The sequence below is a fragment of the Serinus canaria genome, chromosome Z, assembly GCF_022539315.1.
Source record: "Serinus canaria isolate serCan28SL12 chromosome Z, serCan2020, whole genome shotgun sequence".
In the NCBI taxonomy this organism is placed as follows: Eukaryota; Metazoa; Chordata; class Aves; order Passeriformes; family Fringillidae; genus Serinus; species Serinus canaria.
This window is the reverse complement of record NC_066343.1, coordinates 53,192,470-53,210,217: the sequence shown is the minus strand read 5'-3', so window position 1 is coordinate 53,210,217 and position 17,748 is coordinate 53,192,470. Positions and strand designations below refer to the sequence as shown.

General features: G+C 37.3%; 1 protein-coding gene across 1 annotated transcript; it reads right to left on the bottom strand.

The window, feature by feature from the left end:
- Positions 1-491: 491 nt before the first annotated feature.
- On the bottom strand, positions 492-17,679 carry LOC103819545 (betaine--homocysteine S-methyltransferase 1). The gene is made up of 8 exons (XM_030236838.1): positions 17,542-17,679; positions 13,692-13,824; positions 9,793-9,911; positions 7,559-7,750; positions 6,823-6,970; positions 5,758-5,940; positions 1,979-2,207; positions 492-1,516 (listed from the first exon to the last, which is right to left on the bottom strand). Exons 1-8 carry the CDS (start codon positions 17,662-17,664, stop codon positions 1,345-1,347), a joined length of 1,299 nt encoding a protein of 432 aa, XP_030092698.1. The 5' UTR covers positions 17,665-17,679; the 3' UTR covers positions 492-1,344.
- Positions 17,680-17,748: the final 69 nt, after the last annotated feature.

Genomic DNA, 17,748 nt, shown 5'->3' with positions numbered 1-17,748 from the left:
AGCTTATACATAAAAAGTAGTCTAAATACATCTTTCAATATTAACTGTGAGAATGAGATTTTCATAAATGTTTCACAGTTGCCTTAATGTAGGATGGGTGAAAATTCATTTAAACAGAAATTGCAGTTGTATGGTACTTCACAGAAATAAATGATGGGAATGTGTGCTTTACAAGTTCTAAATATAGTGGTACCCTTCCTATGAAAATCTTATCTCGTTTGAAAACAAATCAGTGTTTCTCGTTTGAAAACAAATCAACCCAAATTCCATGGGTTTTCTTAACTAAATTGATGCATCTATTTCCTAACAGAGTTTCTCATTTTTAAAACTAAGATTGCAGAATGAATCAATCAGCTAAAAAAAAAAAAAAAAAAAAAAAAAAAAAAAAAAAAAAAAGTTGTACTACTCTTTTAAACAAGAGTCATATTTTAGAAACCTGCTGTTTTAAGATAATCAATTAATTTAAGTGAGATTTCCAGAAATCAGCTGCATCATTTGAAAATTAGTTTTTTACTGGAGATACAATATACTTTTTGACATTTTACAATTTAAGATGTGGAGATAATACAGTACTATTTCAATATATTATTTTTTAATTTATTTGACATTTCTTTGGATTGCAGAGTAATTTCTTAAGGCTTTTAATCCCCATAAGAGTAAATCTTGCATACATGGTACCTTAAGGCAAAAACTGAGTTACCTATCTGCCATTTTTCTCTTCTAAAAGCTCTCTGCATTTAAGAGATTCCTGCAAGATCTCGTTTTCCTTAAGTTTTGATAACAATGATAAGATACATTTTTTACTTTTGTTCTCTTGAAACCAAGAAAGTGACCACAAATAATTTTCAGTTTGTGTATTTCTGCACTAGTTCTCAACAAATCTGGAGGCCTGAGGAAGCTGCACTAGTTCTCAACAAATCTGGAGATCTGAGGAATAACAAACTGAAAACAGATTTCAGAGGTGAAGTCCATTGATACTGTATTTATAGATGGCTTTTTCTTTTTTCACAGGTGAGTTGAGCCAGTTATTACTTTCCAGGTATTTCTGTGTCTACCCAATTAATGGCACTCAGCTAACCGAAGCTTAATTATTATGAGAATCCAAAATTACTTTTGACTGTGTATTCTCTAAGCTATTTGTCCAGAGAAGGATTTTATTATCAATGTTAGACATATTTACTATGTAATCACATTTTTTCTGCATTTTCTCTCTTTCATTACATTTTAACTGATAAATCAACACAGTATTCATCTTCACAAATTTTCTTCTTAAATGGTCTGAGATGGTCTGTAGATAAATCATTTTAAGATTTATATGACTGCAGTGGATCAGAACTTCTTTTTCTACTTCTTTTTCTGGAAAAGCTCCTTCAGCTGTTGTTCAGTTGTTGCTTCTTTCTGTTGCATCAGCTCCTTGGCTCCTCTGGTCACTCCCCAGCCATCTGGCTTTGACATGCAAGGACAATATGGCCTGCCAGAAGCAGGCTTCAGATTCTCCCAGTATTCTTTTCTTGCCCTAAATAAAGAAAAAGAAACTCAGTTTTTTCCCAGCACCTCATAATATGGAAGGAAATGTGACTTAAATGACAATTGCAAAGGGTCATCTAACTTGTAAATATGGACATTATATTTATATATAGAAGTATGAATGAAAGTATGCAATTAAATGCTACATGCTTTAAAAGTATCTTTCCATCTTTGAAAGGAATACTGCAAGCAAGCCACCATTAGGAGCTGATATAAAATATTCTCCTTTTCATTGTCATGAATTACATTCACAGGATCTCCTCTTCTTCTCCTTCACCCCTTTCCCTGCTCTTAGATCAGCTTTAATTCTTGGAGATCAAGTATAAAATGTATAATTCTAAACATAAAATGAGTAATATTTAGATGCCCATATCAGCTAAGCCAGTGTACTCTGTGGAGCAATGTAAGCCTTTGCAAAAGGTGTGTTGGTTTCCAGGTCAGATATACATACCTTGCTCTGACCCAGGGTTTGGTATGCATGCTCAGGTTATCACCCCAGCTACCATGTTTCTCAGAAGCTTCTGGCAAAAATCCTCTTTCAGGAGCCAACTCCTCAGCTATTGCTCGGATATGATATGGTTCAAATCCACAGCAGCCTCCAATGAAACGAATTCCTAAGTCATAGGCCTTTCTTGCATATTTTTGAATGTCCCATCTGGTGGCAATTCTTGGCTCCAAACCTGCAAACACATTAATATCCTAAGTTTCCACCATGGTCCATTCAAATTTTACCTTTTTTTTTGGTAAGAAATCATGTTTTTGAAACACTTGGACTCTGTTTGCAAAAGTGGTTGCAGATGTAGATGTATGTGTTTGAGCTGTCTGACCTAGAATCAGTGATTGAAACTTTTAGAAGGCTAGCTTTCAGATTCTGCAGTGCTCCACTGACCTGTGCTTGTAAACATGTTTGGCCTGCCAAAACAGCACCTAGTATATTCTGAGGCTGATCATGTTCCCCATTCTGCAGAGTTCTTAGCTGAAGAATTGGAATACTTTCAATGTTATGGCTACATTTCTTAATACACAATCAATACCTGGGAAAACTGATTACCACACACTGATCTGGGAAAGGAGAAGGTATCAGCCTACTGGCATAGGAATAATCCTGGTCATTATTCCTGAGAAATGCTTGTTACACTTTTTTCCCCAAGCAGATATTGGCAGCCAGCTGTTTCAGCTGGGATCTTAGCTATTTCTTAGCCCAGTCCTTAGTTATAATCCCAGTCATGAGCAGCTTGCTGCCTCAAAACACCTCGTTCTTTGTGGAAAGTTCTGTGTGTAGGTAAGTCAGAATGCCATCCCTGTGGTAAGTTTTGTTGAGCATTGTGATGGAATAACAGGACCTGAGAGAGTAGACTTGTGGAAGGAAAGGAGTAAAAAGTGAAAAGAGCAAGGAAAAACACACCTCAAGGAGTTGGAGGCACACGAGTGGCATTAACTGGAAAGAAAAGAATGGGGACTTGAGAAACTTTAAGAAATGAAAATACAGAAAGAAAAGAACAAAAATCTTCTCACTTCTTAATGCATACACTCATCTGCGAGCCAGCATGGTTATCAGTTAAGTGCAGCACCATGTCTGTGCACTGAACACTGCTGGGCAAAGAATCTGTGGCTGAGGTAGTAAGGCTCCAGAAACTCAAAGGAGAGTAGGATGGGAGAATGTCCCTATGTCCTGTCCCAAAAATGCCTAACATGCAAGAAATTGATACAAGCAGATATACCCTAAGTCCATTTTGTAGTTAAGATTCAGGTTTAAAAATAAAAAAGCAGAAGGGAGACAAAGATTCTTATACAGAAAATTATTAGACTCAGAGGGAAATATGGGACAAAGGAAAAGTAGGTACCATGGAAATATGGCATGGAAAACTTTGATTAAGCATTTTAGAAAGCTGTTCAAATAAAAACGAGCTTTTGTACAGTGCTGCAGATGTGATAGAAAGCATCAGAAGCACAAATGCATTATTTCCTCTTCTTTCAAATATCATTTAGAAGCTAATGCAAAATTTATACAAATGATCAACAGTAAGAATGCATCATTGTGCACTAAACTTACACCTATACAAGCAACTAAGTTTCAGGGGAACAGTATAGGTTGTTTCCCTGCCATCTCCATCACCCTGTCACAATCCACGTGACCTGATGGCAGATGAAGTGGCTAAGCCACTGTCCATCATATTTGAAAACTTGTGACAGTCCAGTGAACTTCCTAGTGACTGGAGAAAGGGAAACATAACCCACACTTTAAAAAAGGCAAAAAAGGAAAAGTCAGAGAAAGAGAGACTGGTCAGTCTTAAAATGCCCAGAAAAACCTTATATCAAATCCCCTGGAAGCTGTACTAAGGCACATGGATGTGGATGTGATTGGTGGCAGCCAACACGACTTTACTGAGGGCAAACTGTGCCTACAAATTTGGTGGCCTCCTATGATGGGGTTACAACATAGGTGGAGAAGAGTGATGACTGTCACTTTCACAAAGCACTGATACTGTCCCACACAACATCCTTGTTTCCTTCCTTCCCAAAACTGACTAACGTTTTATTTATTTTTTCCATGTCTGTCAATGCAATACTTTTCTTGGCTTTATTCAGAATTAAATATCTCTAATTTAACAGCTCTTGATGAGGAAAAACTGTAACATGCTCCTTGATTTGCTCCCTTAATATATCTACCCTTGAGATAATTGGGTATGCTTTCAGTTACCAGGTCATTTCTTTCTAAAACATTGGCCTTATTTAACTGGTGACATTTCAGAGAAATTGCAGTAAAACAGAAGAGAAAACATAGAAAAATGGAAAAAGATCTACAGAAAAATAAATCTTTCTGGCATCTAATTGCTGGAGTATGTCAATACAACATAACTTATGCTTCCCTAGAAACTTAGATCTTGTTGCCCTGTAGAGAGTACATGTACTCTTCAGATATCTAAATATCTCTCTGTTATTGCCTTCATGAAAACCAGGTAATTTGGTCAGTTTAAAAATAATTTACTGAAGAGATTATCTGCTGTCAAGCAATCAATTGCTACTTCTGGGTTTTGAAAACACTCACAGAGCAGATCTTTACCAATTAATAATTCATGGAAATTCTAAATGCTGAGATGTCATACAGATTGCTTATAGCACACAAGCCAAGAACCATAATAAACCAGAGTGAATCCTTCCATTCACTTGATTGCTTACTGCATCTGTTTGATTTTTTTTCTGCTTGCAATCAGAGGAGCTATATGAAGGAATGAATAGGATAAATGAGTTCCTAATACTTTTTAGCATCTTAGATATTTTCAGGACTCAGACGTGTTATTATCATTTAATGAATGCCCCAAGCTTATGCTTTATTCTCTTTCTTTCATTTATGTAAAGAGAGGAATTTAAAGAAAAACCACAAGCTTCCTGAAAATCACATCTACTTCTCAGGTTGTTTTGCTGCAAATTCAAATTGTGAATGTTTTAGGACCATTTATTCTGATCTTGAAAAGAAGGGTGTATGTTATCTAAAAATGAAAGAATTTTTTACTCAGCCTTAAAATGTTTAAGCTGATTTTGCCCTTATGTTACAGGCAAAATATTCACATGAAAATAAGCCCTAAATTCACAAGACTCATATAAATATTAAATGGCTGACTCTTTCAGTTTTTGCAGAGTTTCTCCTGAGCATACATGGAGACTTCTTCTCCAAACTCCTAATTTGTTAGCAATACTAAAGTCCCCTTTCTGATGTCTCTCTAATGTCAGTCACACTTACAGGATTTAACTACTATGAGTGCAATAATAATGCTCCTATATCCATTGTACTGTATTGTACATTAAATCCTGACACAGGCAAACGTAGGCCTTGTGAAATAGATATCACAACCCAGAAAAATTAGGTTTTTTTACTACATTTGCTGCTGCTCTTTGGACTGTTTACAGCAGTCCTGAACGGGGTTCTACAGCATGAGGAAGAATATTTTTAAAATTAATTTAGATAGTGGCATTTTACCTCTTTTCATCATAATTACACATTAAGTTACACACTGTGATACTACTGAAGTATTCTCCCTATGTGGATGATGCCAGCACTAGGATAACTAGACAGGATATCTAGGATATGCCAGACAGGATAACTAGGACTCATCATATTGAATAAAAGGACACCTTGCAGCTTCAGCTGTACTAAAAGCTGGGGGCAAAATAACGCCAGGAACAGCCAATAAAGCAACACCACCAACAAAAAATATACCCTTGTCTTACCAAAGGGAAATTCCGGAAGATCAATAAATCCCTGCTTTCCACAATCAGGAGTATGGAAAGCAAGTGGCTGGCACATCAGGTGGGCTTTCAGTTTAGCAGCCTGCAAGCCCTCTTTCATCAGCCTCACAGTTTCGATGGAAGTTTCTGGATCAAAATGGCAGTTGACTCCAACTATAGAAGCACCTAGGAGGAGGAAAGTAACTTCAGGTCACAACTCCCCAGGAAGTGGGAGGTGCAAGTTCCACAGCACTCTAGAAGCAGTGCTGTCCACCTTCACATCAGTGTTATGAAAACAAGGCAGATGTGCAGGCACAACTCTTCTGAGGTTGATCATGCCATTTACATCACAGCTGCACTCCTCTTTACCTTTCTAATGATGAATCACATCTTCTACAGATGTTTTTTCTTCTACCCTCCTAGAGTGTTTAATCAGTGAAGTCTGATTATGTAGAGCCACATATGGAAACAGGTAGCAGGTTTCTAACACAAGTTCTACCTTTGGGTTTCAACTATAACTTGAAAAGAAAAGAGCAGTTCGTAATAGATATGTAAACCTGTGTATCTTCACCCATCATGCCTCTGAATAATTTCTTCTCCCCTTCCCCTTCTACTGTAGAAAGCAGCCTTTCATAGCTAATATTATTCATTTTGTCATTCTCTTAATTCTCTCATCTTGAGCTTGAACTGTGTGCAAAAACAAGAGCAGAGAATCAAAAGCAGCTTTGTGCTTGTGATTCTAGAATTTGGGGATGGGTCTGCAATGAAATTTGAGCAGTTTAGGATTTTGCTGTATTCACTATCAGATTTCTATGGCTATTGCTCTTACCCGTTTCATGCACATAATCAAGCATTTCATAGCTGTATTTCCATATGTTTTTACAAGACTGTTCTAGTAAAGTACACATAAAAACTTTTCTACAGAGTCAAAACTCCTATCAGATACAACTGGGAAGCTACCTACCTACCTTGACATACGCGTCTATTATTAATAAATTATTTATTTAAACAATTAGGGACTTTTCTTTGTTCCATATTTTCAAAGGGCACATTAAAACAGGTTCTTACCAGCCTTTACCAGCTGGACAGCACATTGTCCAGGGGACACTCCATGCATGTCTCCTTCTGGACCAATGCACATCGTAGCTGCAACTGGCTTTCCAGATTCTTTTAGAACTTCAACTGCCCAGACAGCCTCTTCAACATGTTCAAAATACTGAAAAAAATTAAAACTAGGCTATTTTGTTTCTCAGCAAAGAAATATAAAAATTTCTATCCAGACCCCAAATTCACCATCAATACAATGATTTGATTATTTTCTGATTTATACTAACATAATTCAATTGAGTTTACTGGCCACACACACAAAAAAAAAAGGATTTTTAGAAGTGAGTAAAAATAAATTGAAAATAATGATACTTTTATTTCAGAACAAGAATGCCCATAAGGGGAAATTAATCAAGGATTAACCCAAGACCAATAGTCAACTAGAAAAGTTGTCTTAGGTTGCTTTCCATGTACTGGAAGAGATAGGGATTAGTCAAGATCCCATCAGAATTTTCTCTTTGTATCTTACAGAAATCTACTTGACTTAGGTAGAAACTGAGGTTCAAAGATCCTATTCTAGAACACCTGCAGATGTTGGTGGACATTTACAAAAATATCTGATACTACTTAGATAAAAGCACGGCAGAAAATTTTGAAGGAGGTAGCAACATGTAGTGATAGTTCCTAAAGTAGGCTAGACATCTTAAAATTTAACACTCTGCCAGTTGAAGGCACGCACTTATTTTTACAGATTTACCTCGGCAATTAAGAAGTCCACGTTCTTCTTCATAAAGACTTCCAGTTGCTTTTGAAAGGCTGCTTTAACCTCTGTTTTATCCTTGCAGCTTAAGTAGGATGGCGTTTGACTGACTCCTCCAGCCACTAAAGCATCACCTTCATTAGCCACTTCTCTTGCAATGTCACAAGCAGCTTCATTCACTTTGTGGCACTGTGTGAATACAGAATCTGTTAGTATTACCTTACCAGAGGCCTGCACAACCCTAGAAGGACAAAAACAGCAAGAAGTCATAATGGCTTTTTCATATTTTTTGTTAAATTTAAACTAATTATAATTAAAGTCACATGGATTTTTAGAGTAATATTGATTAAGAAGAAAGATTTTTTAAAACAGTAACAAACAGGAAAATAATTTCTTGCCTCTTCTAAGTTATCATATTATCAAATACTACAAAATACAATACCTTTAATAGATCTTACACAAATAGCCCATAAAAAACAAATATTTGGTGTAAAGTGGAATTTTCTTTGCCTCTTAGAAAATGAGTTAGTTACACCTAAGCATATGTTTTCATTCTGAAATTTGTGAATGGAAAACAAGATATATGAGAATTTCAACTTTTCTTTTTTTAAATGTACTTTAGTGTTCTGAAGTTCAGTGTTCTGAATAGTGTTCTGTTCCCACCCCTGACATAATATTCATACAGGGTTATTTAAGACATTTTAAAAAAGAGATCATTAATTATGCAATAATAAAGTTGCCAACTTAAAAAAAGAGAAAAATATTGCTAAATAATCACCAAGACCAGAAGTCATATTCCTTCTAAATCTCAATTGGGATGACCAGAATATCTTTTCAAAAAAAAGGTTAAATCGAGAAAAAAAAAAAAAGATCATGGGAAAAGAATCATTATTTGTGGTATTTAACAAGTATTAATTACAGCAGGTTTCTCTGCAGTCCATAGACTATTTAGAAGTCTGAATGTCCATAATCTTCTCTCCACTGAAGTTTTACGTGGCTGCCTCAAAAAACCCAGCTGATTTTTAAAGCTGTTGCTGACAGATTCTCTTCCATTTGCATTTGTGCATGGGTACATGTTTGGGGACTCTGTGAGGTGGAACCAAAAATTACTTAAATCCTAGAGGAACCTGATTCTAGAAAATACATGGCAGGAAATACATTTTGAGAGGTTTAATGTAATGCAATCCAAATACCAGGTGCTCCCCAGCCTTTATAATTTTGCATGTCAGCAAGAACTGAAGCATGGCTTGTTTCAGGATTACTGTGTTTCTGGGACTACCACTTCAGACATTTCAGTGTTGCATCCATTGAATGCAAAAGGTACAGCATTTCAGATAAATTTGGTCATATGACTTTTTGGCACAAACTCAATTAAGCCTCAAGTGTTTCCCTAATCCAGATTGTTCTAATTTCTGACTGAGGATACCTTCACAGATACAGCTATTCCTTCCTCCCTGAGCCCTGGGGAATTTTCTCTAGTTTGCAGAAGATAGAATGTACAGTAGGACCAAAGGAACGGGATCAGAGAAACCATTCAATGACAAATATTCTAGTCTCAAAGATACTATATATAAATGTTTGGCCAGGAATTCACTAGACCTTGGGCCTGTGTCTAGACCTGTGACTAGTAAACACACCCAAATCCTACAATTCCTCTATGTAGCAGATAAGAAAAAACTAACATGGTACTTCTACTGATGTAAAAAATTATCTTCACACAAGAGAAGGGGAATATTGAATATAGTGTATAGCATGGATTATTTTAGTTGCTACTTAATGAAGATGTGGTTCTAAAAACATTTTGTCCTTATTAGCTTTTCATTTTTCTCTAAGATTCTTCACCATTTTTACAGTTCAGTAATTTCTATGGATGCTAAAACATCTCTGTTTTTTCACTAGTTTTGCTCTCTCTGCATTTAGTACTCCCTATAATCTTTGTACCTAAACTCCAGTGAACCCATCTCCTCAGATAAAAATACAGAAAAATACAATGTGGGCATTACCTTTCCTCTCTTCATCCTTTCCCCATTTTGTGTTTGATTTTTTGTTTTGGTTTGGGGTTTTTTGTCACTTCACCTTGCTTTTTTGCTATTTCAAACTCTGACATTCTATCATCTCTTTCTCTGGTCCTCAAATATAGCCAAAACTGTTAGGACAAACTTGATAATATCTTTGCCAAACCTTTTGAAATTGATCAACTTATTTTGTACCTCCAAAATTGGTTTACTCACACTTATTTTCTCAGCTACATAATTGCCCCTGTTCTCTAGTTTGTCCTCACTGGCATAAAAGGTGAAGGTCTGCAGAACATTGGATCCAGCTCTGAGGAATTCTCGGTGAAGCTGACGAACTGCAAATTAAGAGACAAGGTTATTACTGTGTCATCCCCAAATCCAGTGTTTATTGGTGTAATGTTACTGTAAAGTAAGTGACATTGTGTTTACTAGAAGACCAATTATGAGAAATTAGAAGCAGTACCCGAGTCTGCATAGAATTTCTTTCTTCTCACCATCAAAACATTGGGTAGAAAACTTTCTTCTTCATTCTTTTCTGCTAAGAATGACTAAAGATTTCTCTGTAGTTTAGCTGCAGATTCAGTTTTGCCTGCCACCTTGACAATCCTCTATTTTCTGCAGTCCTTCAGATCTCCCAGATACAGGGCATTATAGAGCTTTTTTATAGTGATTTAGGAAGAGATAATGGATGTCCGACAAAAGAGCATGAAAGCACAACAAGAAATACCAGACAAAAGGCTCTTCAAATGAAAAAGCTGTCGTCTCTTAGCTTCTATATTATGAAGAAGAAAACAGAAGAAAGTACCATAGCAACAAATTAAGAGACAAGATGATAATTATATGGAAGAACACAGTGTTTCATTGCCTCCTCTATTTGAGTTTTCTCCCCCAAAGTTTTAGAAGAGTATAGTCAGCCAAAACCAAAGCTCTATTTTGCTAAATACATCCTTACTTAAAAGAAGATTTATTGCTCCAGAAAAGTGACTCACAGCACAGAGTTAATTCTTCCCTTATGTCACCACATGATGATTTTACTACATAAACAACAATACTTTTAAAGGAAAGGTTATCATTACTTTCAATAGACAAATTTCCTACCTTAGGACTTTGGGAAAAGGCTCTGTAATGGTAGACATGCCTTTCTGGCTGTAAGCAGTACATAGCAATTGCCACAGCAGCAACAGAACAGGAACTGTTAATTGATTTTTTATATATATCCACAGAATATTAATTACAATAATTACTAGAATGCTACTAATCATGTAAAACAGAGTTAAATGCTTAACAGCTTATAGCAAATACAGGAGTTCCTTACTTACTGTACACAAGATACTTATTACCTACACACACAAGAACACTGCAATTTCTATGGCAGATGTTTAGAAAGGTTTTCCTGAAGTCCTAGTTTATCATAACTCACTGTCTACAGACACAGTTTGTGTCACTAAAAAATTATGCAAGTTTGTCATGAGAATAAAATAACTCCCATATGCTGCAACAAAGATAGCTTTCTACAGCATAGAAGCTCAAAGAGCTAGATTTAACATGCATACATGCAAGCATGTTTGCTTTCAGTGAAGGATCCGTGTTGCATCCCTTGCTTGTCTCTACTGGCACAGTATTTTATTTCTAGTTGCTGCCTTGGGTAACTACAAAGTGCTTCTTTTCTTACTACACAGGTGATTTAACACAGCACTTTTTTGCCCAGCAGTCACAAAAATCTTTCCAGGAACATAGACTGTAGCAGAGGTACTCTTCAAAAAGTTTCTGGAACCTGCCTGAATGCTTGGAATCAACTTTAATTTTCACATCTTTATGATGGGACAAAAAAGTTGTAGTGCTGGGAGTATTCTTTTTCCTACATCATAACAATAGGCCACTGATCCCAAATAAAAGGACTGTATCCATATGTTTCTAATGTTTTCGTTGGTTTTTTTTTATCCTCCTGAATGAGGAAGCATTGTGAAAACTGGTCAGGAAACAGAAAAGGAAAAAAAAATCTACAAATATTTTCACTAATGCTCTATGACATTCCAATAGCAGACCAAACCTAGAAGAATGCCTGGGTTTTGTGTGAATACGGATGGTGACATAAGTTGGAAAATGAAATATTATTATCTAACACATGTGATTAAGGAACTTCATACCCCAAAATACCAGGTTTGTGAATAGGAGACCTGGCATACATTTTTGAGGGAAATAATAGTGTTTTAAGTATCAGCGTGAATCTCATTCAATCTTAAGCAAATAGGCTTTACCAGTAGAATACACTGATCTTTTTATCAAACCCACAGCACTATGCAATATCAAAAACCCAAGCCACTCTGTAGTTTACTTGTGTGACTTCCAGCATGTTTCCTCCAGCACTTGAGAAATGGCAATAACAGTCACACATGAGGCTAAACCATTATTAATAATTTGATGCATTTTAGGAGTCAGATGTGTAATACCAATTTTTCATTTAAATGCATCACAAGTTGGACATTTCATAAAAGACACAGACATAAGCTGGAAGGAGATAGGAGCAATAAGCACCCATGCATATGGCTCAGCACAGAGGAATCCCTGATCTGTCTCAGAAGAAAAATATAGATCTCCTAATTTCTACAATTACCAGTCTGGCAAATCCCTTCTTCTGTAATACAGTTAATGGCCTTGAACTCTTTTTTTTTTTTTTTTTTTAATTCCTTGCTGCCTTCTCAGAACTTCCTTCCTTTTCCTTTTTTTATAAAGACAAGAAGATCTGGTAGCTGTATGGTTTTTTTACACCCATTGTCTCCACCAGTTGCTCCTTGTGTTCTACTACATCTGCTTTCAAAGTAACATGACCCTTGAGTGAGCAGGAGCAAAAGTGTGGAGGGAAAGCAGCCCCACAGCACAAAAAGAAATTAGCAGATTTGCCCTGAAGGGTGGATTTATAAATAGCCTATAAGAGACATGTGCAGAGTGGGGAGGGCTTTTGAGGTGCAAAAATGGGACAAGTGCTATGAGCTGTAAAATGGAACATGCAGGGGCAGACAGAGGTAGATGTGGAGAGAAATAGAGAGATGATAGACTGTCTCTTTGGGAGATGAGAGTCAGCAAATTAGGTCATCAATCTTTAAACCTTTCCTGGAGCTCTGCATTATCTAAAGCTGCCCATAACCCTAAATTAGGGATGCTAAGTGACACATAAGTGACATTTGAAGGCTGAGAAAGATTCGGCTGAATAAACAAGTGAAGTGTACAAAGTGATGTAGCAGAGAGAACTAAGATATCTCTTCCTTCTTCTCCTGTATAGCAGAAAACACTAAATTGGAAAGGAAAACACTTAGAAGAAAGATTTTTTTTTCTCCGGGATATTCTGAATTGACTTGTGGGATTAACTGCACATCATATTATTAGGGCAAATGCTTTCTTGTAATGAAGCATGCATAAATAGATAATACCATCTGCTTCTGCACTATTTATGATTAACACTGCAGTCTTTACACTGGAAGCCATAAAATGGTTGGTCATTTTCTCTCTGTTAAATGTTTATTGCAATTTTTAGGTTCCTATCAGGTTTATCATTCCCCATTTTACAGTGGAGCCAGAAACATTAAATACTCCCATTACAATGTTAAAAACTGTCATTTCTCTGCAAGAATTAATGAAAAAACTATTTTAGATTATAAATATAAATGAATGACTAGAACAAAACAAAACAGATAGTTAACTGCAGAATTCCTTTTCATAAGATATTTTTAATGACAAGCTTTAAATAATCAGCACGAGAACAGACTGGATAAATCTATGAGAAAGAATTCAATGAATCTTATTAAACACAAATATTACTTCATCTGCATGAAAAAGTCCCTGGGATGGAAGTTACTGAAAACTGGCAGAGCATTCCGAAGAGGTTTCAGTAGATGCTTGAACTACTCATATTCTTACAGAGCCAACTGATTTTGGCCACTGTTAGAGCAAACAAAACAGGCAAGATGAGCTGTTTTCAGGCTGTTCTTAATGTAATTCTACAGTGTCAAGGAACACTTGCATTTAAAAATCTACAAGAGCTCTATATATTTATTATTTAGCCAACGATTACATTGTTTATATTCACTATAGGAATATCATTTCCCAGTAAAACTGACCTGCTTCTGGATGTTCTACAGTTGCTTCAGGAGTCCAGGGCCCAGCTTTTACATATCCCCTCTTTTCAAGAGCAAAGACAAATCCCCCATCTCCAATCACAATTTCTCCAGCATCCAAGCGTTCTAGAATACCCTGGAGAAAGCATGAGAGCAGGTTAATAATTACAGTTCTTCCATTTGGTAGCTATTTTCTGTATTTTTGAAAGGCAGACAAATATCTTTGAGCTAGTAGAAATATTTTTGCCACAATAATAAAAAGTAATAAATTTCCTTTGTAAAATTCTAATTAAAGACCAGTAGATGTGTTCTTTTGCAGCATAAGGCTTTAATATGCACAGATATATTATGTGTAAGACTTCTCATGAGTCAGTTATATTGTATGCCAGAGATATTGTTTCTAGAGCTGCAAGTCAGTGGTCCAGTTCTCTTCCTATGAAAGTAATATGCCATCTCAAATTCTCCTGTAAAATACATGAGAAACTTCTTAAAATAAGACACTAGTACCACTGATCTCTCTATTAGCTCATCTGCTCTCTAGCTTCCAATGCCACCTTCACAGAGCCGTACCACAAGCAGCTTGTGACTCCAGATGGCACAAGAGGCACCACAGAAAAGCAAGCATGCAACAGTTTCCTACCAAACAAGACACATCTCAGAAAGCTGACTTGCAGTTTCTGGCAGTCTTTTCACAGCCTGGGTTTGCTTACCCAAATTTACAAAATTAAAGAAAATCCTGTTTGTTTTGCACAGCCCTGAAATATTTTAGAGTGCCAAATTACAAACCTTACAAAACTCTATGCAAGATTAACCTTGCTTCTCCCTTGAACTCCACACTAATGCAAGGAAAGTGACAATTATCTTTTTTGTAAAACTGAAAAACAAGAGAACAAATACTGTCTTGCTCTAAAACACATTGCATTTTTATTCCTTTATTTGCTTTATTGACTTGTTCAAAACTTCTAAAAAGTACCTACTATTAGAGTAGGATTGATTTCTACAATTTAATGGCAACCATAATCCCATCTGTATTAAAAAGTGGTTGAATACATATATGAAGGTAGTGAGTAAAGGATAAGAATTAATCAAGGGTAGGACTGAAATTTCCATTGTAGTTTTCTTCATTTCAACAGAAGAAGTTTGCAGGAGTAGGAAAAAGAATAGCCTTATGGACACAGAGTGGAGTGTGATTTTCATGCTGAGCAGACAGGTTTTTTTGCAATTACCCTTCGAACTTCCATTATTATCTTTCTTGATAATTTCCTTTTCACTAATACAATTCCCTCATGGCATGTATCCCACAAAGACAAACACAATGTCTCAGAATTGCTGTTTAGAACAAGGACAAGGCCTTCCCAACAGTGAGGAGCAGCGTGCCAGCTGCGCCAGTTTCAGCACCACACACAGCAGTGTAAGGTTCCTTGGAGCCTACAAAGCCTGGCTGAGAGCATCACCTACTTTGGCTGAGGCACTGGCATTGCAGCAAAACAGCAGGTCTGGTCTGTACCGTGCTGCTGTGCAGAGCTTTGCCAAGCGTTGGCCTGAAAATCTCTGCATCAGATTCCATTCCATACGATGGACTTGCCAAAATATTGAGCCCACTGACCTTAAAACTTGAACGAAGTGTGCAAGTTTTTATCATTGTCTCCACAGAATCAGGGAGAAACAATTTTAGAGTAAATGTCCGGAGGTTTTGTGAAGATTGTGCTTGTAATAAACCAATTTTCATTTGTAACAGAATGCCTCAAACGGTGCCAGCAAAAGCTCACTGCTTGAGTCTGTGCTTCCTTTGTCTGCCAAAGAATCTTTTGTAGATTAAGCCTGTTTCAGAAATTTGATATGCAGACAACAGGCTTGCAGAAGAAAAAGAAATCTTTAACATAAAGGCAGACTCAGTTGTTTTTCAACTGAACAATTGAGTAATAGACACAAAATGACATCATATATAGGTATTATATTTATTATTATACTATGTATTTAAATGTACTATAACAGAACTTTCTTTTAAAAAGTTACTTCTAGTATTTAATAGCAGTTTTTCTTCACAGTTCTGTTTCATTTTGAAGTACAAATCTTCACTTTTGACACACAGAAACAACATAAGACATGTTTGAATAGCCCATGGCACCTAAACATATTGTGATATATTAAGTCTAGCACCAGGGTATCTATTGACAGGAGACATAAATACAAAATAAAGCACAAAATGCTTAATAAAACCTTAGTTTATAGGGTCATGCTGGATTCAAATGGAAATAACCTTTTGCAGACTTCATTATAGGTCGGTTATCTTCTCTTCACATAATTTTTACCTCATATACTGTGCAAAATACCACCTATTTAACCACCGTATAACTAACCAAAATTCAGCATCAATATTGTTTTGTTCAGAGACCTACTGCTGTGCACTTATGTCTAATCCAGATCAATATTGTACTGTCAAGTGATCTGGTAGGAGACAAAAAAGAAGTGTAAATTACAAAAACCATTATATGTAAAAAGCTGTCCAAGGCTTCTTTGAGCCATCTTTTGCTGCCTTACTTTTGCTACTATGAATGAAGTGGCACCACAGGGTCCATACACCTATACATGGAAAGTGTGAGTGCAAGCGCCTCTGTGAAGATATTCCCACTACCTTCTCTAGGCATGTAGTTGGACTGTGTAAGTGAAAAGCCTCCTTGGTCAACCTATAACCCACCTTTTCATCATCTGGGAGAAAATAAATCTTGAAACAACTATTCACATCTCAAGCCCTAAAGAGAACTCCACAGCTTGTAGGGGGAATTTCTGCTAGGTGTTGAAATTAGGTGGTATATGCCAAAATATAAAAAGCAGAACAAATACCCAATACCTTCTTCTTTTATAATCGATTTATCTGTAGGACCTAGAGCTCATAGACTTCTTACCATATCTTGCTGCTCTTTTGCTCTACACATAAAAATGTGTAAAACCCATTCTGAGAAAGATGTGCCCTACTAATGGCAATAGTGTCCTTTAAATAGAAGATAGAATATGTGATTCTGCTGACCTTGGCAAGCAGCTGCACAGGGTACCAGTTCTGATGTGTGTCAGAGAGTTTGACTCAGGTATTGCTCATAGCTTTGCCTTAATGGCATGAATGGCTGGTGCCTGGATAACTTTTTATACTGGCTTAATTTCTTTAGCTAAATGGGGAAAGAGTAGGTATGCATACATAGAAGTCTGGGATGATATTATACAAATACCAGTCATATTAATCAAGGGGTGAGAAACCTGGACCTTTTAAACAGAGCAGGCAGGGTGCTGGAGACAGAAATCTCATCCAATGACAGTTTATCCTTAAACTATTTACTATTTTGATTTTAATTTACTTTTTTAAAGTGTGTTGCAAATCCTGCTTAATTTGCATATTAAATAGTATTACACTAAATGGTTTTGTACTCTGGCGGCTCCACTCTATATGTTCAGAGAAACCAAGATTATATGGGCTGTGACTGTGCTAAGATCAGTCTAATTTATCTGCCTCGTAACGATGTCCAAATATCCTCAACGTCTCGATGCTGAACAGGTACAATTACTACGGCTTTACCTCAGATTTTCACAAGATCCCCTTACCTGCGGAGATACCGAGTACCTTAGAGAGAGGTTAAGCAGCGAGAGTGGCGGGTTATGCCAGTCAAGAAGCAGCTGCCCTGCAGAGCCCGCCGACACGACCCCGCGGGGGCGGGAGAGGCGGCCGGGCGCGCTGCCCTGTGCCGGGCACCCGCCGCGGGGCTACTGCTCCGCACCGCCCCGTCCTGCCGAGGCGGGCACGTCCCCGCACCACGGGGAGCAGCGGCCGGGTCTGCGCGAGGGAGGGAGACGGGAGATTTACCCTTTTGCCCTGTTTCGCGGTCTTCCTGATCGGCAGCATCTTCTTCGCCCAGGGACGATGGCCGCACAGGTACTCCCCGACGGCTCGATGCGATCCCCGACTCTCTGGGCTCTCCTGCCGCATGTTTATAGCCCCAGGAGGAGGCGGGACGCTGTGGGCAGCGCTGCGGGCGGTACCCCACCCGGCCCGGCCCCTGACTCCTCGGGG